The 24,533-nt window shown below is 33.6% G+C and overlaps 1 protein-coding gene and 1 long non-coding RNA gene across 5 annotated transcripts in view; one reads left to right on the top strand and one right to left on the bottom strand.

Annotated features, from left to right (window-relative positions):
• CSMD3 (CUB and Sushi multiple domains 3) overlaps positions 1 to 24,533 on the top strand; it is a 1,253,459-nt gene that overhangs the window by 114,889 nt on the left and 1,114,037 nt on the right. For all 4 annotated transcript variants that reach the window (XM_040494274.1, XM_040494275.1, XM_040494273.1 and 1 more), the window contains exon 2: positions 18,988 to 19,210. In XM_040494274.1, the coding sequence (XP_040350208.1) occupies positions 18,988 to 19,210 (223 nt within the window). The remainder of the gene's footprint in view (positions 1 to 18,987; positions 19,211 to 24,533) is intronic.
• LOC121042882 (uncharacterized) overlaps positions 1 to 24,533 on the bottom strand; it is a 151,562-nt gene that overhangs the window by 79,176 nt on the left and 47,853 nt on the right. The window lies entirely within an intron of this gene.

The following is a 24,533-nucleotide window of genomic DNA, read 5'->3' as shown; positions in this document are numbered from 1 at the left end:
TTAATATATAGTTATTTTAATGTCTATTTTGTTGCTCATTACAATGCTAATTTCATGTGGTTTATTTATGTGGTTTAAATGGATATCTTTTATTGTATTGATAACTTAGACTCAGACAATTCATATGGCTTTCCCATAGATGTATAAACACAATTGCTGGAATATGAAACTACATCTTCAATGCTAATTATTTTTGCACTTAAATCTTATACTAATTTCTTATATTTAATACTTATACTTTTTATTGGTTTGCTATCCAAATGAAACAAATATAATGTAAATGTCACATCTAAATTTGTATGAAGTAAAATGAAGAAGATTAAGGAGTCTGAGTTTATGTAGGAAAACAGTAAAACCACTTTATTTTAAAGCAAAAATGGACTTACAGACCTGCTTCTCCAATTCTGTTCATTTAAGGAGTTCAAATTCTATACAGTTAACACATAGATAATTTCACAATTCTTTGTACTCTGTACAGAAAAGAGAGAGAGAGAGAGAGAGATCTAAAGCCTAATTTTGCTCTCAAGGACTTTGTGATCTAACTAGAAAGAAAAAAATTAAATCATGTGAATTAACCACTAAGCAGTAAAATACAATTACTAAGTAACTTTGGTTTTTGGGTTTTAGACAGTTACAGATCAAAAGAGGACAGACAAAATAGGATATTTGTATGAAGGGCTGAACTCGCATCTAGAACTGAGAGATGATATGAAAGTTCAAGACCGGGGTGGCTGGGTGGTGGCTCAGTTGGGTAAGCATCTGACTCGATTTGGTTCAGGTCATGATCTCATGGTGAGATCGAGCCTGTGATGACAGTGTGGAGCGTGTTTGGGATTCTCTCTCTCCCTGCCCCTTCTCCACTCATGGTGTTTTTGTTTTGTTTTGTTTTGTTTTCTCTTACTCTCTCAAAATAAGTAAGTAAACTTTAAACAATAATTTTAAATTTAAAAAATAAAATAAAAAAATAAAAGTTCAAGACCAATACGACAGTTTTGGTTTCTTTTTTTTTTTTTTAACGTTTATTTATTTTTGAGACAGAGAGAGACACAGCATAAATGGGGGAGGGTCAGAGAGAGGGAGTACAGAATCTGAAACAGGTTCCAGGCTCTGAGCCATCAGCACAGAGCCTGACCCAGGGCTTGAACTCACGAACCGCAAGATCACGACCTGAGCCGAAGTTGGACGCTTAACTGACTGAGCCACCCAAGCACCCCACGACAGTTTTGGTTTCAAGATTATGTTTGATTCCTCACTGTGCTTGTGCACTGGAAATTGTCATTTGCACACTCAGAGGATAATTCACCCGAGTATGAAAAATACTAATACAGAATTTAGCATGCTGGTACAAATCAACCTATGGACTACAAGGAATATGAAGAAAATAGTGTGCAAATTTGATAGCTTTTCAAAATATATCACCCTAACATATATGGAGCAAATTATGATATATTAATTAAAATAATTTATTTATATTTGTGTTTATTTTTTGAATCATAATGTATATAAAGTTCAACATGGATATTATATTTAAAACCTTTAGTAAACATGTCTTTTTTTCCTAAATGTTTATTTATTTTTGAGAGAGAGAGAGAGGCAGAGAGACAGGTAGTCAGAGAATCCCAACAGGCTGTCAGTGCAGATGCTGAGGCGGCTAGAACTCAGGAACTGTGAGATCATGACCTGAGCTGAAATCAAGAGTCAGATGCTTAATTGACTGAACCACCCAGGAACCCCAGTAAAAATTTCTTGATTAGCACCTGTGTACAGCAATAATTGTAAAAAATTGTACATTTTAAAAGATAAACAAAATATGACAATTGTTCTTGACTCTATAGTTCTCACCAATTAAACAAATGACCAAGCAAAACCTTGTAGCACATGAAAATGTTTGTTAAGTTAATAATGGGAAACATGTGGAAATATGAGATGAATCATATGAACAATTTTATACAAATTGTGAATGTGATTTGTTTTCTATAAAATTTTATGTTCAACAACCATCTTAATTGTAAGGAAATTATGAGAAGAAATAAAAACATCTTTTAAAAATAGGCATTTATTTACCATTTTGACTTAGTTTATTCCTTCCTGTCGATTCCAATTTCCAACTAGTTATCATTTATCTTCTGCCTAAAGGACATTCTTTTGAATTTCTTACAGTGTAGGCTTGTGGATAATGATTTTTTCACTTTTCATTTACCTGAAGAGTATCTTAAATTCACCCTTTAAAAATATTTCTGTTCAATGTTAGTTGGGTTGTTTTTCTTTTATCAATCTAAAATTTTTCTTACATTGTATTCTTCCTACAATTATCTTTTAGGAGAAGCCTGTAATTTTTCTTAATCATGTTCCTCTATGTGTAAAGTGATTTTTTTTCCCACAGCTACATATAAATTTTTCTCTTTAAATGCAGCATTTTGACTACGCGTGTAGTTCTCTTTTTGCTTATTCTGCTGGCCTCCTCAGAGGTATAAGTGTGTACTTCATATAAAATATGGGAAGTCTGTGCTGATATGTGTATACCTATATATCTATATCTATATCACACTCTTTTCCTCAAGGACTCTAATTACACTTATTTTAAATCATTTGACATTGGCACAACAGAGGCTTGAAGTTTTCATCATTTTATTTTACTTTTTTCTCTTCTGTGACTTTCAAAGTGGGTCTTCTGTATTGCTATGTCTAAAAATGCGTTCTTTATGCAGTCTCTCATATGATACAATATCCTGTCTAGGAGGTTGCATAATTTTGCTCGGATTCTTTTTCAGTTTCCATTTCTATACCAATATTATGTTCACTTATTAATATGTTGCTATTTTCTTTTAATATATCAGAATAGGTTTATTAGCTTTTAAATAAAATAAAGTTTTAAGTAACAGCTTTACTTGCTTTTAAACAGCTTTAAGAAATAGCTGCTTTAGAATCATTATTGCTAAATCAAATATTAGATTATCATGAATTAATTTTTTTTCTTTCCTCTATTTCCTCCTCCTCCTCTTCCATCTCCATTTTCCTCCTCTGTTTCTTCTTCTTTAGCTGTGGACTGCATTTCCTGCTTATTTCGATCCCCCAAATTTTTTATTAATTTTGGACATTAGGGAGATTATACCTTGGAGACAGTGGATTCTTGATTTGGAAAGGATTTGAATTATTTTCTTATCACCCTGAACGTGGGTAGTTTTGATTTAATACCTTGTGAATGGAGATCTATGGAAAGCTCAAAGTGTTTGGCTAGCCCTGTAGTTCGGCAGTACACAGCTTCCAAACTTTATTTCCCAGTGAATCTTGTCAGAGTTTGCCTTTAGGCTTTATAGAGGTAAGGCTAGGGTAGATGTCCATAGCATGGGTTCATACTGCCAGTACTCCAGGTGTCCCAGGTGGATGTTAGAGATGTTAACAACAGGTTGATCAGGTCTTGCTATGACCGAAAGGCAAGCACTCTAATAATCTGCTATACTGCTCTTCCCTGATACTGCTCAGCCACTACTTTCTCTGGTCCAGCAATAAAGCACAGAGAGGTTATCTAACAATCTTTGGGTGGTCTTATTCTGTATGCACTCTATAGAACTGCCCTCAACCATAAATTTATACTGAATTTGCAAACAGACTGTCCAGAGAGTTTGCACCCCCTCTGTCCAATTCTGTCTTTCCCATGCCTCATCACACAAATTCTAGTTGCTCTATTTGCCAACTCTGAAATCTGCCTCCTTACAGTACTTTGTAAAAACTCCAATTCTCTCTACCATATTGGAAAATTGTTCCCAGCAGTGAGTTGGTAGGGCTCTAGTCCTGAAGATACCAAAGGAAAACACACACACACAACAACAACAACAACACCCCACATTGTTCTTGGAATATAGGGAATTTACTAATGTAAAAAGAGAGCTTCTTCCAAGGAGATATAACTATAAAAAGCACCACTACCAGTACTCAGTATCAAGTATGTAAGGGCAATGACTACAATGACCTATCTCTTCTTCTAAACTGTCATCTCCTGCTGGCACATTGTCAAAATCAAATGGAAGCAGGAGGGCTGGAGGGCAAGAGCTGGAGATGTAATCTATGACCAGGCTCTTAAGACAAAAAGTAGTACAGGGGAAGTGGTAAAGAGATTTGAGTAGAATAAAAGAACAATTAGCATACAGACATTTCTGAATTCAGGGCAATAAATCATTTCAAATTTATAATAGAAATATAATTATTCACATAGTTATGTAATCATTCTGTGTGTAATCACTGCAAAAATTATATAAGAAAATCTTATTACCTTGAACAATAGCACTGTGTGCATATATATATATATATATATGTATATGTATAAATATATGGCTCAATGTCATTGAAAGGAATATAAACTGATATTTATGTAGATTTTACAAATATTCTAGAGCTGGAATAAGTTTGAGGATTTTGAAGAAGGTAGATTTAAAGTTAGGTAGGCATAGCTGGTATAGTTTTTAGAAGGTGAAACAATAGTCATCTTTTCTAATTTTCTGGTGGTTACATATGTACTACTGCTAATCCTCACAGGAATTCTCTAAGCTGGGTATTATTATCATTCTTAATTTATAGGACAGGACATTGAGTCTCAGAAAGACTAAATTCCACAAGATCACATAGCTGTTAAGTGATAAAGGCCAATTATCTGTAAATCCAAAGTTTACTTTCTTAACAGTACTGAGTGTGAAAGGCAATAAAGATAGCGAGATGAATGATGTGAGAGACATTTCACTTAAGGAGGAAAGGAATCATATAAACTAAAAGTCAATATTAAAATGTAATCAGAAGATTTATGGAACAATGTGGAGAGAACGGGTCTTTATGAAGTTTTTGGATTATTCAACGCATTGGAATTGTTCCAAAATGCATTAAGTTGAGAGAACATATGATTCATAGGATATTATTACTTATAATTAATATCCATTTTAGTGGCTAAGGTTCATAAGACAATTAAGGTATTAGTAACAGGAAAATATGATGAAAAGCATCATATTAATGGACTATTTTTTTAAACTTTCCTTCAGTCCAAAGAAAAAAAGGTATAATGCATAAACCATTAGAGGTAGAATGTGACATCTGTGGCCAATGTCTAATAAAACCCAGTTTCTGAAAGCTTAAACTGACAATACTAATAATCTTAACATGATATCTTATCTGACTATAATGCTTGATAACTAAAGTTACCCTTCCTCTTCAATATTTTTGTGCTAATCAGATCAATTTAAAAGTCATTTATATTATAATTTCATTGGAATTTTTTCCTGACCTTAACTTTAAAATAATGTCCTGATGAACTCTTTAGAAGTCCACATGATGATTTAGAAATAATTCAGTTTTCATGATTTTCAGTGGGAATATTCTCTTACAGTAGTAACTCTTTGCTTTTGAAAATGCATCAGTCGGGGCGCCTGGGTGGTGCAGTCGGTTAAGCGTCCGACTTCAGCCAGGTCACGATCTCGCGGTCCGTGAGTTCGAGCCCCGCGTCAGGCTCTGGGCTGATGGCTCAGAGCCTGGAGCCTGTTTCCGATTCTGTGTCTCCCTCTCTCTCTGCCCCTCCCCCGTTCATGCTATGTCTCTCTCTGTCTCAAAAATAAATAAACATTGAAAAAAAAATTAAAAAAAAAAAAAGAAAATGCATCAGTCATGTACTGAAGCTAGGAAGCAACAGGAGACCATCGATTTCCGCACTTTGACATTACAGGCTAATGTTTACATGAAACCTGATAATATTTGTCTAAGACAATTTCATTTGCCTGATTAATACAGTTTCCTTCATTGCTTACATCTAATTTCAAGAGGCATATTCTGTCTCTAAATGTTCTTTTATCACTGATTCATTTATCCCATTTTTCTTCTTGATGTTTTTCCTTTAGAATCTTTCAAATAACTACTGGAAATATTTTGGCTACTTCACAAGTCTGATAGTTCCATTATTATGGAAAATGGTGATACTCTAGATAATCCCATACTAACTGGACAAACGAACACATGGATGTTACAATATAAAAGTCCAAAGGACACAGGAAAGCAAAATTACATATTTCTTTCTTACCGTCAAGAATCAAATGAATGGATATTTTGGATATGTACATAATTGGATATTTTGAATAGCGAAATTTGGAATGTAACTGCCATCTACAACATACTGGTGATTGATACACTTTAGAAACTATGCCTTGGAGAATCTCATACTTTACCTTAAACTTAAAGTATATATTTATCTGGTATTAGCAAAAATCTAAAATAAAATGAAATGTCAAATAACAAGTTTGATTCATTGAAAAACTGACTTAGATTTGAATATTTCTTTATTTTCCCTGTTCCCTAAATTTTAGATAGCTTTCCAAGGACTCCTTTTATAGTACTTATCATATATGTTTGTAAATTATTTATTTATGTCTATTTTTACCATTAGCTTCTAAAGCTTAAGATGTGAAACACTGTTATAAAGTTTTTGTGAAAATCTAATGCCCACTATAGTGTTTGGCACCTAGTCCATGTTCCATGAATAGTACCTTAAACTATTGATTTCTCTGTTGTTTCTGTCCAAACAAAATTGTTTTTGTCCAAACAAAACTGTGATTTGTTGCCCGAACAACACTGTAATTTGTTTTTGCCCAAACAAAACAGTTGATTATTGTAATATAGTTTTGACATTGGGATTTAGAATGAAAAATCATGTTGGTTGAAAGGATGTTGACACAGTAGTTGTGTGACAGAGAATAAAGATGAATAAGTTATAATTAATGGTAAAGCATCACAAAACAACTTCTACTCCTAACTCTGGTGGAATAGCTTGTATTACACCAAACGTCTCATCAAAAACGATTATAAAAAAAATAGATAAAACTCAAAAATAAGTCAAGCACACAAAAAGTATTTGTTTCTAGAATTAAGTTAATACTGGAGGGGCGCCTGGTGGTTCAGTAGGTTAACCAATTGGCTCTTAGTTTCAGCTCCGGTCATGATCTCAGGATTCATAGGTTCAAGCCCTGCCTCAGGTTCCATGCTGACAGCGTGGGGCCTTCTTGGGATTGTCTCTCTCTCTCTCTCTCTCGCTCTCTCTCTCTCTCTCTCTCTGACCCTCCCTTTCACTCTCTCTCTCTCTCAAAAACAAATTAACTTTTAAATATATACATAAATACTGCAGAAAATTATTCATGTAAAAGAAAAATAAACCTAGAAGAAAAGACTGAAATGATGAAAAAAAAGTAAATATGTAAGTAAATGTAAATGAATGTTGACTGATTAAGACCCTAAAATTGTCTTTTGGGTGTTTATAATATATGTATAATTAAAGTCTACAAAAATAATAGTGAAAATATCAAGGGATGGGGGGAGTTATAATGTTCTATTGTCCTTGCATTGTGATAAGAAAGTGATAAGGCTACTAATTTATAATGTACTCTAATAATTAAGGATACATATTATGTTCTCTAGGGTTACTGCTAACAATATAAAATTGAGCTAATACAGAGAAAAAATAATAGAAATACTTCATTAATATAAAAGAAGGCAAAAAGGGAGAATAAAAGGGACAAATAATAAAAGATGGAACAAACAGAAAACAAACACATAATTATAGTGAATTAAAAAATAATGACTCCCATTTAGAAGTAAAGACAATCACATACGTTTAAAAAACTCAAACCCTAAATGCTATTTATAAGAAATCCATCTAGACTGTATACTGTAATAATTGTAAGTGTAGACACTAATGTATAAATAACTGAATGCATCCATACTAATGTTAGATGAAGTAGACTTTGTGACACGACCATTGGTGGGTCTAGAGAAAATCATCTCATAATGGTAGACAGGTAAATGCACTGGGATCACATTATCATTTTAACTATATTTATCTAAAAATTTACTGCCCAAATATATGGGGAAAAAAGCGAAATAGAGGCTAAAAACAGAAAGTAAATTCATGAGAGTAATAGAGATTTCAGTAACAATTAAAAATTTGACACAATTGGTATACATTCACCCAATAAATGAAGAACACTCATCCATTACAAGTCTACAAAGAAATTTACCAATAACAGGTTATATTTTCTTCCTTTAAGAAAGGCAGACATTTCAGCATTAACATTTGATGTTCTGAGATAAAAGCTGTCCTCCTACTCTGAAAATAATAAATTTTTTTCATGTGTTTTAATAGTTAAATTATGTAATGGAGCATCATGACTAAAGATGATAATTGTAGTAATAAATAAGAGGAAGAGGAAAAGAAAAGAAGTACTAACACATAATATTCACTATGCTTAAAATATGTTTTAAAGACATTTGCAGTTGTTAACATGCTTAATCTTTAAAACAATTCCTCATTATCCCACTTTATAATTAAAAGAAACTGGCACACAATAAGATTAAGTAATTTGCACAAAAGGGATGCTAAACTGTGAAATCAGGATGTCTAGCTTCAGAATCTAAGACTCCCTGAAAAACTGGAATTTTCAATGAAAGTATAAATTACATTTTAAAGTTTAATTGAAGAGACAGATACAGACAAGAAAATCCCAATAAATTCATATTTTAGAGAATGTATAATAAAAATACAGTGATATTGTAGAGAAATAAAACAGCTTGCAAATTTTAATTTTTTAATAAATCTTTCTAACTTTCGTATCTCTACTGTAATAATATTGCATAGACACTACCCAAACCAAAAAGCTGTATCAGTGGTTGATAATCATATAACCTAAAATTTTTTTGTTTATTTTTGAGAGAGAAAGAGAGCGAGCACAAGTGGGGGAAGGGCAGAGAGAGAGGGAGACACAGAATCCGAAGCAGGCTCCAAGGCTCTGAGATGTCAGCACAGAGCCCAATGCAGGGCTCGAACCCACGAACCGTGAAATCATAACCTAAGCCAAAGGCAGACACAACTGACTGAGCCACCCAGGTGCCCAAATAATCATATAACTTAAAATAAAATTATTTTTACTATAATTAAATATACTTTTCAATAATATGAATTTTATTTATTTTTAATTTTTTGAATATAGCTGGCACACAGTGTTATATTAGTTTCATGTGTACAACATAATTCAACTTCTCTATATGTTATGCTAACGCTCACCACAAGTGCAGCTACCATTTGTCACCATATGTCGCTATTACAATAACATTGACTGTATTCCCTATGTAGTACCTTTTATTATTAAGTTGTTTAGTTATTGTTTATTTAGTCTATAACTGGAAGCCTCTATCTCCCACCCCACCCATTTTGCCCATCCCTCAACCCCCTCCCTTCTGGCAACCATCAATTTGTTCTCTGTATTTACAGGCCTGATTCTACTTTTTTGTTTGTTTACTCATTTATTTTGGTTTTTAGATTCCTCACATGAGTGAAATACTATGGTGTTTGTCTTTCTCAGTCTGATTTATTTCACTTAGCATAATACCCTCTAGGTGTCACTATTTGTAGATGACATGGTGTACATGGAAAACTCTAAAGACTCCACCAAAAAACTATTGAAGTAATAAATGAATTCAGTGAAATTGCAGGACACAAAATTCATACCCAGAAATCAGTTGTGTTTCTATAAACTAATAATAAAGTAGCACAAAGAGAAATTAAGAAAACAATTTTATTTACAATTGCATCAAAAAGAATACAATACCTAGGAATAAACTTATCCAGGGAAATGAAAGACCTGTACTATGAAAGCCATAAAATATTAATGAAAGAAATTGAAGATGACACAAATGATGGGAAAGATATTCCATGCTCACAGATTGAAAGAATGGATATTTTAAAATGTCTACACTAACCAAAGCAATCTACAGATTCAAAGAATTCCATATCAAAATGCCAATAGCATTTTTTCATAGAACTAGAACAAATCATACTAAAATTTGTATGGAACCACAAAAGATCCCAAATAGCCAAAGAAACCTTGAGAAAGAAAAACAAAGCTGGAGGTATCACAATTTGAGATTTAAAGATACATTACAAAGCTCTAATCAAAATAGATTAGACACAAAATAGATTAGGCACAAAAATAAACACATAGATCAATGGAACAGAACAGAGTGTCAAACAACAAACCCACACTTATACTGTCAACTAATTTATGACAAAGGAGGCAAGAATATACAGTGGATAAAAGACAGTCTCTTCAATAAACTGGGAAACTCTAGGAAAACTGGACAGCTACATGCAAAAAGAAAAAAAAAAGAATCTGGACCACTTTCTAACCACATTCACAAAAATAAACTCAAAATGGATTAAACACCTAAATGTAAGACTTGAAAGTATAAAAATCTTACAAGGAAACACAGGCAGTAATTTCTCTGACATTAGCTGCAGCAACATTTTTCTACACATTTCCTAAGGCAAGGGAAACAAAAGCGAAAATAAACTATTGGGACTACATGAATATAAAAATCTTCTGCACAGTAGAGGAAAACATCAACAAAACAAAAAGGCCATGTACTGAGTGGGAGAAGATATTTGCAAATGATATATCCAATAAGAGATTAATATCCAAAAAATGTAAAGGACTTAATCAATTTAGCACCAAAAAATAATCTGATTTAAAAATGGGCAGAGGACCTGAATAGACATTTTTCCAAGTAAGACAACCAGATGGCCAACAGACACATGAAAAGATGCTCAACGTCACTCATCATCGGGGGAATGCAAATCAAAACCACCTCAATGAGATATCATCTTACACCTGTCAGAATGGCTTAAAAAGCAAAGAGAGAAAGAGAGAGAGACAAGAAATAACAAGTGTTGGTAAGGATATGGCGAAAAGGGAACCCTTGTGCACTGTTGCTGAGAATGTAAATTGATACAGCCACTGTGGAAAACAGTACGGAGATTACTCAAAATTTTAAAAATAGAAACCCTGTATGATCCAGTAATTCCACAACTGGAATTTACTCAAAGAAAACCAAAACACTAATTCTTATCCACCCCTACATTTATTGCAGCATTATCTGCAATAACCAAGTTATGGAAGCAACCTATGGAAAAGTAAGATACGCGTGCGCACACACACACACACACACACACACACTCACACAGGAATATTGTGCAGCCATGAAAATGATGTGGTCTTGCCAGTTAAACACATTTTTAATATTTGTTACATCTATTGTTGTCCTTTGCTGTATCTAAAAAAAAGTTGGTTCTTTAGATCTCCTAATTCATTTGAACATGTGTCATATATTATACACCTTCCAAGAGAAAACAGTGAAAGGAAGTACATGTGGAAAAATAAAATGATAATCATAGAGTTTAGAAAAAGAGAGAACAATTGCATAAAGGGATCCTCTCTGTTTGTAATGGCTTGACCTTGATATTAAAGGATCTGGATTTCCACACCCACCTCATAGAACAGGGTTCTTCACTGCTTCCTGCTGGGGTGGTGCAGGTAAAGGGGAGGTAAAGGGGAGGACTAGGGTAGGTAAGGAAGTTCAGCATCACATATTTCTACTACTACTACTCCCTTAGTTATTAATGGGCAGATCAGAAAATAGATTTCTCTTTCCAGCAGATTGTACTGAGGTACTACCCACAAGCACTTTCCTAGCTGGGACAGTCTCAGAAGAAGCCAGTTAAAGAGAAGATTTAAATAAGAATCAGAATCTCATAACATAAATGAAATTATCCAGGTTGCAAGAAAAAAAATCTTTTATTTTCCAAAAGCCAACAAGATCTCATACTGAATGAAAAAAAGCAATGAATACCAACACCACATGACAGAGATTTTAGAATTATCTGACAAATATTTTAAAGCAGTCACAATAAGGGGCACCTGGGTGGCTCAGGGAGTTAAGCATCTGACTCTTTGTTTCAGCTCAGGTCATTACCTCACTGTTGGTTCCTTGGTTGGAGTCTCACTTCAGGCTCCGCGCTGGCAGTGCAGAGGCTGCTTCAGATTCTATCTGCCCCTCCCCCACTCACACTGTCTGTTTCTCTCAAAATAAATAAATACACTTAAAAAAATAAAGCCACAATAAAAAATTTCAACAAACAATGCAAATAGTTAAAACATAAAAAATTTAAGTGTCAGTAAATAAAAGTCTCAACAAAGAAATAAAACATAAAAAGAAGAGTCAAATAAAAATGTCACACACAAAAAAGTACAGTAACTGAAATGAAAAGATCAATGGGTAGGCTCAGAGAATGGAGGGAACAGAGAAAAAACAAAACAAAACAAAACAACAACAACAAAACAAGAAACTGAAGTAGAAAAAATTTACCTAAGCTAAACAACAGAAGGAAAGTAGACTAAAAAAACTAAAAATGAACAGAGTACCAAGGACCTGTGGGAATAAAATAAAGGATCTAGCATGTGTCACTGGAGTCATGAAAGGAGAGAGAATAGGGCTAAGGAAATACTTTAAGGAAATAATGACTAAAAATTTCCCAAATTTGGAAAGAGACATACACCTACAGGTTAAAAAGCTAAGTAAACCCCTAACTGGATGGGCACAAAGAAATTCATACCGTGTACATTATATTTAAACTGAAGACAGGTCTTGTAGGCAGCTAGTGAAAAAGGACACCTTGCCTATGGGTGAAAGTTAGCAAGTGTAGGAAAGAACTCAAAAGTATCCACTAATGAGATGTAATCAACACTTAGACAAGGTTCTATTCACAACAATGGAACACATTTTTTTTTCAAATATCCAAGGAACATATATTAAGGTAGATTATATCCTGGGCAATAAAACTTAAACAAATTTGAACTAAAATCATCTAGAGTATGTTCTCTGATTACAATGGAGTCAAACTAGAAATCACTATCAAACTTAACAGAAAATCCCCAAACATTTGAAAACTAAACAATGTATGTCTATAATAGCCATGGCTTGAAAAGGAAAATTCAAAGGAAATTTAAAAATACATTAAACTGAAAAAAAATGAACAGACATATCAAAATGTGTGAGATACAGCTAAGGTAGTACTGAGAAACATACTATCAAAGGCATGCATTTGGAAAAGAGAAAAGTCTCAACTTAATAATATATACTCCCATGTTAACAACAAAGAAAAAGAAAAAAGCTAAATTAAAAACAAATGGAAGAAAGTAAATAATAAAATGAAAGGTGAAAATCTGAAAACAGAGTAGAGAAAGTAATAGAGAAAAAACAAATCAATGAAACAAAATTCTGGTTCTTTGAAAAGATCAATGGAATTGGCAAAGCACTGGCAAGACTGACAAAGAAAACATGAGAAAGAAACACAAATTATTAGTATTAGGAATACAACAGGGGATATACTACAGACCATACCGACATCAAAAGGAGAATAAGGGCATACTATGAACAACTCCACATACATGGATTTGACAACTTAGAATTCACTCATTACTTAAACACACACAGCTGCCCACCCAGCCATGCATACGCGCGCGCGCACACACACACACACACACACACTCACTCACAGACTTCACCTGATATGAAATATTTACTGGTAGTGGGGCAGGTACTAAGTAAGACAGTATTAAAATTTTTAATGTTTAAAATAAAATTAAAAATAGAACTCAAAAAATCAAAAATAGAACTACAATATAATCCAACCATCCCAATTCTGGTATTTATCCAGAATAATTAAAATCAGGATCTCAAAGAGATATTTGCACTCCTATATTCATTGCAACTTTATTCATGGTAGCCAAGAAATGGAAACAATCTGAATTTCCATTGAAGGGTACATGGATACAGAAAATGAGCTATGTATTTACCAAGGAAATCAGCTTTAAAAAAAATAAGGAAATCCTGTCATACACTACAACATGGATGAACCTTGAGGACACTTTAAGTGAAATAGTTTAGTCACAGAAGGGCACATACTGCATATATCTACTTATGTGAGGTATCTTAAATAGTCCAATTCCTGCAGAAGAAAGTAGCATGGTGTAAAGATGGGTAAATTAAGATTTATTTTCCACTGGGTATAGTGTTTCGTTCATGCAAGACGAAAAAGTTCTAGAGATCTGCTTGTTGTACAGCATTGTGCTGCAGTTAGCAATACTGTACACTTCAAAATTGATAAGAGGATAGACTTCATATTATGTGTTACTTATCATAATAAAAAAAAGGTTAATCGCTACCATTAAGTTCTTTACTTTACAAGCTTTATCATACAAATGCTGTGTGTCAATAAAATTGTGAACTCTAGGTGATAAAAAAAAAAAGTCATTCGATATAATTGGGCACAAGAGCCCAATTGCAGTAGATAAACACAAGTGTGGAAAAAAATGAAAGGTAAACACAAGTGTGTTTCTTGTAATGCCACAGATCTTGGTTAGCATAAAAGAAAACAAAATAAATTTTAAAATATTATAAAATACTGTAGAATTATTATAGTTTCTATCTGTACAAAAAAGGTAAAGTATGAACATGAAAGAATAACGGGTGAACAGTTTAAAAATATGTATTCTTTTTTTAAAATATAATTTATCATCAAGTTGGCTAACATACAGTGTAACAGCGTGCTCTTGGTTTGGGGGGTAGATTCCCGTGATTCATTGCTTACATACAACACCCAGTGCTCATCCCAAGTGCCCTTCTCAAATAAACTCAAAATGGATGAAAGACCTAAACGTGAGACAGGAAACCATCAAAACCCTAGAGAAGAAAACAGGCAACAACCTCTTAGACCTCAGCAGCAGCAATTTCTTGCTCGGCCTGTCTCCAAAGGCAAGGAAAATAAAAGCAAGAATCAACTATTGGTACCTCATCAAGATAAAAACTTCTGCATTGCAAAGGAAACAATCAACAAAACTAAAAGGCAACCAACTGAGTGGGAAAAGATATTTACGAATGACATATCAGATAAAGGGTTAGTATCCAAAATATAAAAAATTTCCCAAACTCAACACCCAAAAAACAAATAATCCAGTGAAGAAATGGGCAGAAGACATGAATACACATTTTTCTAAAGAAGACATCCAGATGGCCACCAGATATATGAAAAGATGCTCAAAAATCTGTATTCTTAACCAAATTCTTGCTGACTATGTGACCCAAATCATGTAAATTTTAGTTATTTTTCAAGTATAAACTGACTCTTTAAGTGGAAAGTTAAGGTGTGAAAAATACAACATAAGGCATTCAGAATCTGTTGAAGACTGAATCTATAGAATGTTGCAATGTCAATTTTTGAGATGGGTTTTCCATAAACATGTACTGAATTATCTAGATTAAGTTTTGTTTCCATATATTCTCACAGCAGTTAAGTTCTTATCCCAAACATAGCACTTACCATATTCTATAATAATAATGATCTGCATTTCCATGCTGTCTCATGTTGCAGTTTGTCCGTTCCTTGAAGACAGGCTAGAATAATGTCCTTTTAATCATTTTATCCCTAAGGCATGACATATACGATGAATAGATGAGCAGAAGTTGAAGAAATATCATCAAAGCTTCACATGTACTATAAACAGCAAAAAGGAGTTGTGAAATTATGAGAGCAATGAGCTATAATGAATAATCAAAGTAATTTCATTTAGAAATGTATATATGAAAGGCAAATATGGATTACCAATGGATAACCAGAGAGCTAAGCAATTGTATCCTAAAATACAACTAAAAATAGTACAGCATCCATTAAAAATAAGTGAAGGATATGGAAAGGTAATTAATAAAAGAATTATGAATGAATGAGAAGCAAAGAACAAGATATTTGATATATAGTTACCAGAAGAAATGCAAATAAAATAATAAGATAATTTTTTTTTGCCTTGTAAAAAATCTAGTGTTGTCAAAATTGAAGCTAGAAGTTGAAAATACTTCATAACCTGGTGACAGCAGTAGAAATTTTCACATTCATGGAGGATAGTTTGGATGCGTCTACCTAAATTTAAAATCCAGCACTCCCATTTCTGGAATTCTATCTTAAGTATATATCACACATGTGCACTAGGATATGCATCCAAAGTTGTTCTTTGTGCCTTTGAAACCACAAAGACTAAAGCTGCCAATAAGAGATACATTAAATACATTAAAGTACAGGCATACCATATGCCATATAGCTATGTCATCATTAAGAAAGATTGTAGAAGTATACACGTATACAATACAAGTATACTTATATTCCAGAAGATTATAAGTGATACTGTATAGATATAAGCAAAAAGATTCAGAAAATTATGCAGAATATGACTGACTCAATTTGTTATATATATATGGCATAGAAATATGCATATATCTGCATTTGCCCAGAAATGGTCTAGAAAGATACACACTAAGCTGATTTGGGGGGGGGGGGGGGGATGGAGGGTGGAAATTATAAACATATTGTTGGCAAATGCACTTCATTATTTTGAATCATGTGGTGTTTAATCAAACGTAGAAACAAAAATGAAAATAAAATGAAGAACACAGATAAAAATTAAAAATAGGTGTAATTCTTAATTTGCCTCAAGAAAAGGAAAGGAAAGGAACTGAAATGTATGAATCAGCAGGGACTTGGAGAATTAGTGGACAAAGCTGAGCATGTTATTTCAGGACATATGTCCTTTTTCTAAAACCATCAGGGTTATGGGGCTTGAGAATACATAAAACAGCCCATAGATCAGATTGTAGCTAAAGGGATTCATGATTGCATTTAGTTATGAAGTTCAAATTGGAAGCTGTTCAGGCAGAAAACTAATAGAAATGGGTGATAGCTAATTAACCTAAGGCTTCAAAGTAATTGCTCTGCAAGAAGCAATTTAGAAGGGACCTTACTCCTTTTTTTTTTTTATTTTTGAAAATCATAAAATGCCCTATTTGACTTTTGGTGCATGAGCAAAAATATATGTATACACACAAATATTGATTTTTTAAAAACCTCTACCTTATCCAACTTCTTTTAAAAGTCAAAAAAAAATCCCAAGAAAAGTACTTTGTATCAATACTGAATATCCCAGGTTTAAGACTTAGCCATGAATGGAGATAATCAGAGTAGATTCCTGAAGTAAATATGGGTAGGAGGATAGAGTTATACTGATTAATCCCTCCCTGAGCCTCACCACTAGAAGTCAGTAGAACCAGCTACTCTAAAGCATACTTGTTTGGTAGAGAAGTAGATCCCCTAGCAAAAGCAAGGTGCACTTGTGAAAAGACTGAGGAACGGGGTGCCTAAGTGGCTCAGTCGATTGAATGTCTAACTCTTGATTTCGGATCATCTCATGATCTCATGGTTTGTGGTTTTCAGCCCCATGTTGCTCTGTTCTGACAGCGCAGAGCCTATTTGGCATTCTCTGTCTCCCTTTTTCCGCCCCTCCCCTGCTGACTCTTTCTCTCTCAAAATAAATAAGTAAACATTAAAAAAAAACTCAAGAGAAAAAAAAGTGAGGAATGAATGTACACCATCCCAAATCAGTCCCTGTCTGCCACAATCTACAACTCTGGCTTCCTATCTTTCATGCGTGTTTCCTCTTATTTTTCAAAAATATCCAGACCTGTATATCATATACAGACCTGTATATCATATACATATTCCTTCTCAGAGAGAGGAGCCCCAAATTTCCTGTATTTCTATATACAGTTCCAAATACATACACTTTGGGTACTACAGTGTTCTCTCCCCCAAATTAGCTCAGTGTCTTGGACTTACAGCTTCATGGCACATAAGCTTCATGTACAACCCACAGATTTGGAAATGACATCAAACCAAAGAATTCTTATCAGAACTTCTGCAACCATGGATCCAAGCTTTAATTGACTGAAGACTAGTCTAGATTCATTCTGGGGCCATCTTGTGCTAGCATTGTATAAATTTTAGAGTTAAACATTACCCAATATGACTACAGACTAGTACATATTAATAATTTCTTGAGAAACATATTCAGTTTTCTAGGTGTCTCCAAGAGTCAAGTTGTCAAAAATTTGTATCTTCCATAAAATTAGAACTCCTATAGAATTATAGAAGTTTTTAAGATGGCTGCTGTCTGTTGCCCAGGATTCAAATTTTCAATATATTTTCTCCCCAACATTAGGTTTCACTCAGATACGGTTAGCTAAGGATTGTGTCTAAACTTGAGCCAGCTATGCTGGTCAAAGATTGGATGATTACATAGAGTGTTTTTCTTTTTTAGATCTGAACCATTTATCCTCCTGGTACAAGGGTGGGAAGGATTTTCCTAAGGCACACTGGCTACATGCTAGAGATACGGACAGAAAAAAGCATGCTGGGGCACCTGGGTGGCTCAGTCGATCAAGTGTCCAACTTTGGCTCAAATCATGATATTGCGGTTCCTGAGTTCAAGCCCCACATCAGGCTCTCTGTTAGCACAAAGCCCGCTGAAGATCCTTTGCCCCCCACTTCTCTGCCCCTCTTCCAATCTCTCTCTCTCAAAAATAAACATTAAAAAAAAACTTAGCATGCTACACCAAGAAAAAGTGAAGTTAATTTTTTTTTTTAACGTTTATTTGTTTTTGAGACAGAGAAAGACAGAGCATGAACGGGGGAGGGTCAGAGAGAGGGAGACACAGAATCCGAAACAGGCTCCAGGCTCCGAGCTGTCAGCACAGAGCCCGACGCGGGGCTCGAACTCACGGACTGTGAGATCGTGACCTGAGCCGAAGTCAGCCGCTCAACCGACTGAGCCACCCAGGCGCCCCAAAGTGGAGTTAATTTTTAAGACCCAAAATGCATGCTAAAATCATTAAATTTTTAATGTTGTTTATAGTTTTCTAAAATTAGACTGGAAACTACTTCAGGGAAGGTATCATGTTCAAGACTTTGTTGGATCATGAAATGGAAAATGATGTGTGGAGAATTTTACTTCATTGACTGGTTTATAATTACTAGCCACAAGATGCAGATAAATGGCAAATTTTCTAATATTTTGTTTGTTATGTCTTATCTTTTTAAAAAATAAAATTAGGTAATTCACCTAGCTCTTGCCATTTACAAAATTATGGTAACATGGGTATTGGAAAAACAAAAGGCTTTTTCAAAATTATCTCCTGAATTGTTTGTGATTTATATAATATTAATATCTGTTTATTTGTCTTTTGTTGCAGGATTTATTTATACATGTGGTGGAACTTTAAAAGGGCTTAATGGCACTATAGAAAGCCCTGGTTTTCCATATGGATATCCAAATGGTGCAAACTGTACATGGGTAATAATAGCAGAAGAACGAAATAGAATACAAATTGTTTTTCAGTCATTTGCTCTAGAAGAAGAATATGACTACTTATCCTTATATGACGGACATCCTCATCCTACAAACTTTAGGACAAGGTTAGTGTGATTTGAATGGAAGAATGGAGGGAAAATATGTTATGGGTAAAATGTTATTTCACACAGGGTGCTTAACATTTGTGGTACAATTGTATGAAAGTCATATTCATTATTTAATTATTGTTAATTTGGAAATATATCATCTCATGAACAAATTAGTTCAGTATCTCTGACTTCATAATACTATATTAATATTATCTCTCAAAAAAGTGAATGTAAATTGAATTGTGACCTTTTTAGATTGGTTAAAGGTATTTTATTTTTGTTAAGTGCTTATTTTCAGGTGTCATTACTTATGGGCATAACTTTTGATAAAAGTGAAAGCATACCATGTAATGTGGCTACCCAATTTTAATATGCAATATGCATAAACACTTAAAAATTAATATTCATATAAAATACATTAATTTTATAAAGTATGTATGGTTTATAAAATCTAAATATCTGAAAATTCGACCCTTTAATGTCACCAACTGGGAAATTTACATTTGTCCATACAAAGGAAATTATTTATTTATAAGCTACTCGATAAAACAGGTGTGGACATAAGCTGGCACCCTGTCATTTAAGTGATTCTTCAAAATTTCTTTTTGAAAAATAAGAGTATCTAAATATGTGAGAAATTTTTGAGATCTTAGCAAAAACTCCTTTTAAATACAGATCAACTCTAATTCAACCAAGTTCAAACTACCAGATATTACATATCTCTTCTAGTCCTAGATTTTAACTAATGTGTGTAATTATGTTTAACTGTAGTAAACTGTTTTTGAACTTCTAATCCAAAATAATCTAAGTCAATAAACTCTAAGATTAGAGTCTTTACATACTTGGCTATGTTTGCACTCAGAATGATAGTTAAAAATGCCTCAGTTGTTTCAAACAGCATGACTATGCAAAGAAAAGGTCACTAAATTGGTTACTGATGAGGGTTTTGTTTGTTTGCTTTTTTCTATACATCCATTTACTGAGTATTTCCAATTGCTTCTTCCCTTTACACAAAGTCTTTTAATATCTGTTTAAGAATATACAGAAAAGCTGACATGTCTCACAGAGTTATTTCATCATCATGGCCAATATCATTAAAAACGCAATGCCTTCTGTTAATGACACAGCACTGAGTCACAATAGAAAGACAGCACTATGTACACTAGAGAGTGTGTGGGTGAGGCGGGTAGGTATCTGCTGTCATCTATATACATCCAATCAGATTACAGGCTAAAAGAGAGTAACAAAGGTAATTCTTAGAGTTTCCAGCCTGCTAAAATGATGTATATAAAAATAAAATGACAAAGACTTGTGTATATTTTTTTTACAGCAGCAGCATGTAATATATAATTGGTGTAAATATGAAAAAGAAATGAAACGCTCAATGCTATCTTGTAGTTTCTAACTATAAAATCGCTGATAGTATGGTTTGCCTAAGTGTCTATTCTCTCCAGATCCCCTTGAAAATGAGAAAACACATTTTTATCTCTGCTCCTTTTTTTAGAAGAAATAATTGTGGCCTCTGGGAAGTTAAAAGACCTTGTCAGATGGGGAAAAATCAGTTTTTTTCTTCTAATTCATTTTTTCCCAATTTATAAATGGGAATAATAGCATTTAATTTGCAGAGATTCTATGTGTACTACAATGTAATGAATTCTCTGTAAGTCTAACCCTTAGTATTTATTAAGTACCTGTACCGGACATTACTAAGTATTTTTTATGCATTATATTATTTAACTTCTCAAACAATGTGAAAAGATTCCTATCATCAATGTTTTACAATTAGGAAAATGAGTCTTACATTACTTGCCCAAGGTTAATTGTTGAAAGTAGCAAGAGGGAGGATCATCACTATAACCCAGAATTGTCTCAGTTCAGAGCTTAAGCTTGTTAAAAAAAGAAACAAAATTCAAATATATAATTCACAATAATATATATAATTTCCATGGTTTATGTATTGATATAAAGTCTATTTTTCCTTTGACAAAATTTAACAAATAAGATAAATAATAAAAACCAATATTTTTAAACATACATAACATATAAAGATATAAACCAAAAAATAAATTACAAACTTATTCATGGTATTTGTTTTATAGATTCTCCTCTAATATGTACTCTATACCATTTTGCTCACAGTTGGATGCATAATGCATCCACTGGTGTTCATGCTTAAACCTAATGTTACAGCTGATTTTATTTTTTTTTATTTTTTTTTTTATTTTTTTTTCAACGTTTATTTTTTTGGGACAGAGAGAGACAGAGCATGAACGGGGAGGGGCAGAGAGAGAGGGAGACACAGAATTGGAAACAGGCTCCAGGCTCTGAGCCATCAGCCCAGAGCCCGACGCGGGGCTCGAACTCACGGACCGCAAGATCGTGACCTGGCTGAAGTCGGACGCTTAACCGACTGCACCACCCAGGCGCCCCACAGCTGATTTTAAATAGCAAGACTAGGGAGAAAAAAACCCAGTGTGTAACCTGCAGCATCTTCCAGACTGTTTATATAAATGTCTGCTGTTTGATTAGAAGCTGAAACTGCTGCTGGCAGTTTGATTTATTTTTGTGTCTGTCTGTTTCACTCACGTTTTCTTGCTTTTTGTTTCTCTCCATTCTCACTTAATACATGCCATTAGGGTATGTCTGCTGTTCTCTATCTTTCGGAAATTGATACTTATATTTTGTTATTTTCCATGAGCTCCAATAGATATTTTGTAATGGCTTGTTATACTTGCCTTGCAATAATGCAGAAAAGATGGTTTGTAGGTCTTGTCATTCTTGCTTGTATAAATAGAGAGGCACATTGGATTTGACAAACACAATTTCATACGTTCAAAATATTATCTAACACTCCAACTTTTGATGATCCTGTTTGTTATCCTGTGAATTTTTAATTTATTAAATAAAAACTGATATTGCAGGCTAAATGTAGTACTTGAAGCAACACACCATTAGAGAATTTCTTCATAGGTCTCCATTAAGAGGCTGGTGCATTTGAAACAATTTGGTTTACTTGATGCATGAAAGTAATTCTCAGCTTTCTTTACTTTTTATGTGAATACCGTATTTTCTAAATAAGAAAATTATGCCAAAAATTTAAAAAATCATTTTAATCCTATGAGATGTATTTATATATTCAGGGTCATCCTACTTATGCTATTTATGTCCTTATTCAATCTCCCTACATTAAAATACATACAACTTCACATGTGACTAGAATTTTTGTTAGCACCAAATTATCAGATGCTTATATTTAATTATACTATAATTCATTTAATGATTCTCCTACTATAAGATAGGTTTTTTTTTCTTTCATAAGTAATTCAGATAACAGCATTAGCTTTAACTGAAATAACAACCTCATATCACCATCCCTAGGTAAAAAGTATTACAGAAAAACAGCATTTTGTTCCAGCCTCAGTTGTAGAAAGTGACATGAAGAATGCTGGGACCAGTCAACAGACAACATAGGTCACATTGTCAAAATGCTCCTATTCACACTTTTTATTTTACTGTTAAAAACAAAGTTAAGTTTTGGGATGACTGGATGGCTCAGTGGATTAAGTGCCCGACTCTTGGTTTTGGCTCAGCTCGTGATCTCACGGTTTATGAGTTCAACCCCACATCGGGCTCTGAACTGACAACATGGAGCCTGCTTGGAATTCTTTCTCTTCCTCTCTCTCAGCCCCTCCTCCTCCTCCTCTCTCTTTCTCTCTTCAAAAATAAATAAACATTAAAAAGTTAAGTTTTAAAAATGCTTAATTTTCTAAATAAATAACTTCTAAAGTCATTGAAAAAAGGAGGTAGTTATCATAAAGTCATAGTCATAGTGTAGAAATGCCCACGACATGAATTTTATCTTCTTAAATTACAAGAATTTTCATGAATGCTAATAATGTTAAAAGTAAAAGGTATATATAATTCAGGTAAGTGTGAACATATAAAAACTCTTACTGGGGAAGGTAGGCGGTAAATATAAACAATTGCTGTACAGTAACAGAAATCCAGCTGAGGGGGAGAGGTAGTGTTGGGAGAGTTGACTTCAATTTTTTCCAGTTTAATGGAAATAACTGACATATAACATCTTGTAAGATTAAGGTGTACAACATGATAATCTGAGATATAGATATAGATATAGATATATAGATATAGATATAATATAGATATAGATATAGGCATAGATAAAGATATAGATATATAGATATAGATATAGTGAAATGATTACCACTATAAGGTTAACACCTCTATCATCTCACATAATTACCATGTGTGGTGAGAATATTTATGATTTGTTCTCTTAGCAAATGTCAAGTATATAAATGCACTACTGTTAACTATAATCAACATGATATACATTAGATGCCCAGGACTTTTCATCTTATAACTGTTAACTTGTAACATTTGACCAAAATCTTCACATTTTCCCAACCCCCATCCCTGGAAACATTTTACTCTATTTCTCTGAGTTTGGCTTTTTTAGAATTCACATATAAGTGATATTGTATAGTATTACTGGTGGACTTCTCATCCATCCTTGGATGCTTAGGTTGTTTCCACCTCTTAACTATTGTAAATAAAGTTGAAATGAAAATGATAATGTAATCTTTTCAAGATAGTGACTTCATTTCCTTTGGACATGTATCTAGAAGTGGAAAATTAGATCATATGGTAGTTCTATTTTGAATTTTTTGAAGAACATCTATGGTGTTTTCCATAGTGGCTGAACAAATTTACATTTCAACCAACAGTGCCCAAGTGTTCCCTTTCTTTGGCATCCTCACTAACACGTTATCTCTTGTCTTTTTTGATAATAATCATTTCAACAGGTGTGAGGTGATATTTCATTGTAGTTTTGATTTGCATTTCTCTGATGATTTAGTGATATCAAGTAACTTTTCATTTATCTATAGAGCACTTTGTGACTTGACAAATTGTTTATTCAAGTCATCTGCCCATTTTTTTTTTTTGTCCACACACTGCCCAATGAAGGGCTCAAACCCACAAACCCTGAGATCATGACCTTAGCCGAAGTCAAAGGCTCAACAGACTGAGCCACCCAGGCACCCCTCCTCTGACCGTTTTTGATCGGATTATTTGGGAATAAGAAAGGGATCTAATTCATTCTTTTGCATATGTTTATCCAGTTTCCCTAGAACAGTTTATTAAAGAGACCATCTTTTCCCCACTGGTTATTTTTGGCTCACTTACCAGTATTACTTGGTTGTGTGTGGGGGTTGGTTTCTTCCTTGACTCTCTAATTCTATTCCATTGGTCTATGTGTCTGTTTTTTGGTGTGTGTGTGTGTGTGTGTGTGTGTGTGTGTGTGTGTGTGTGTGTG

The sequence above is a fragment of the Herpailurus yagouaroundi genome, unplaced genomic scaffold, assembly GCF_014898765.1.
Source record: "Herpailurus yagouaroundi ecotype Mexico unplaced genomic scaffold, PumYag 186, whole genome shotgun sequence".
Classification (NCBI taxonomy): domain Eukaryota; kingdom Metazoa; phylum Chordata; class Mammalia; order Carnivora; family Felidae; genus Herpailurus; species Herpailurus yagouaroundi.
This window is presented reverse-complemented; position numbering and strand designations above follow the sequence as displayed.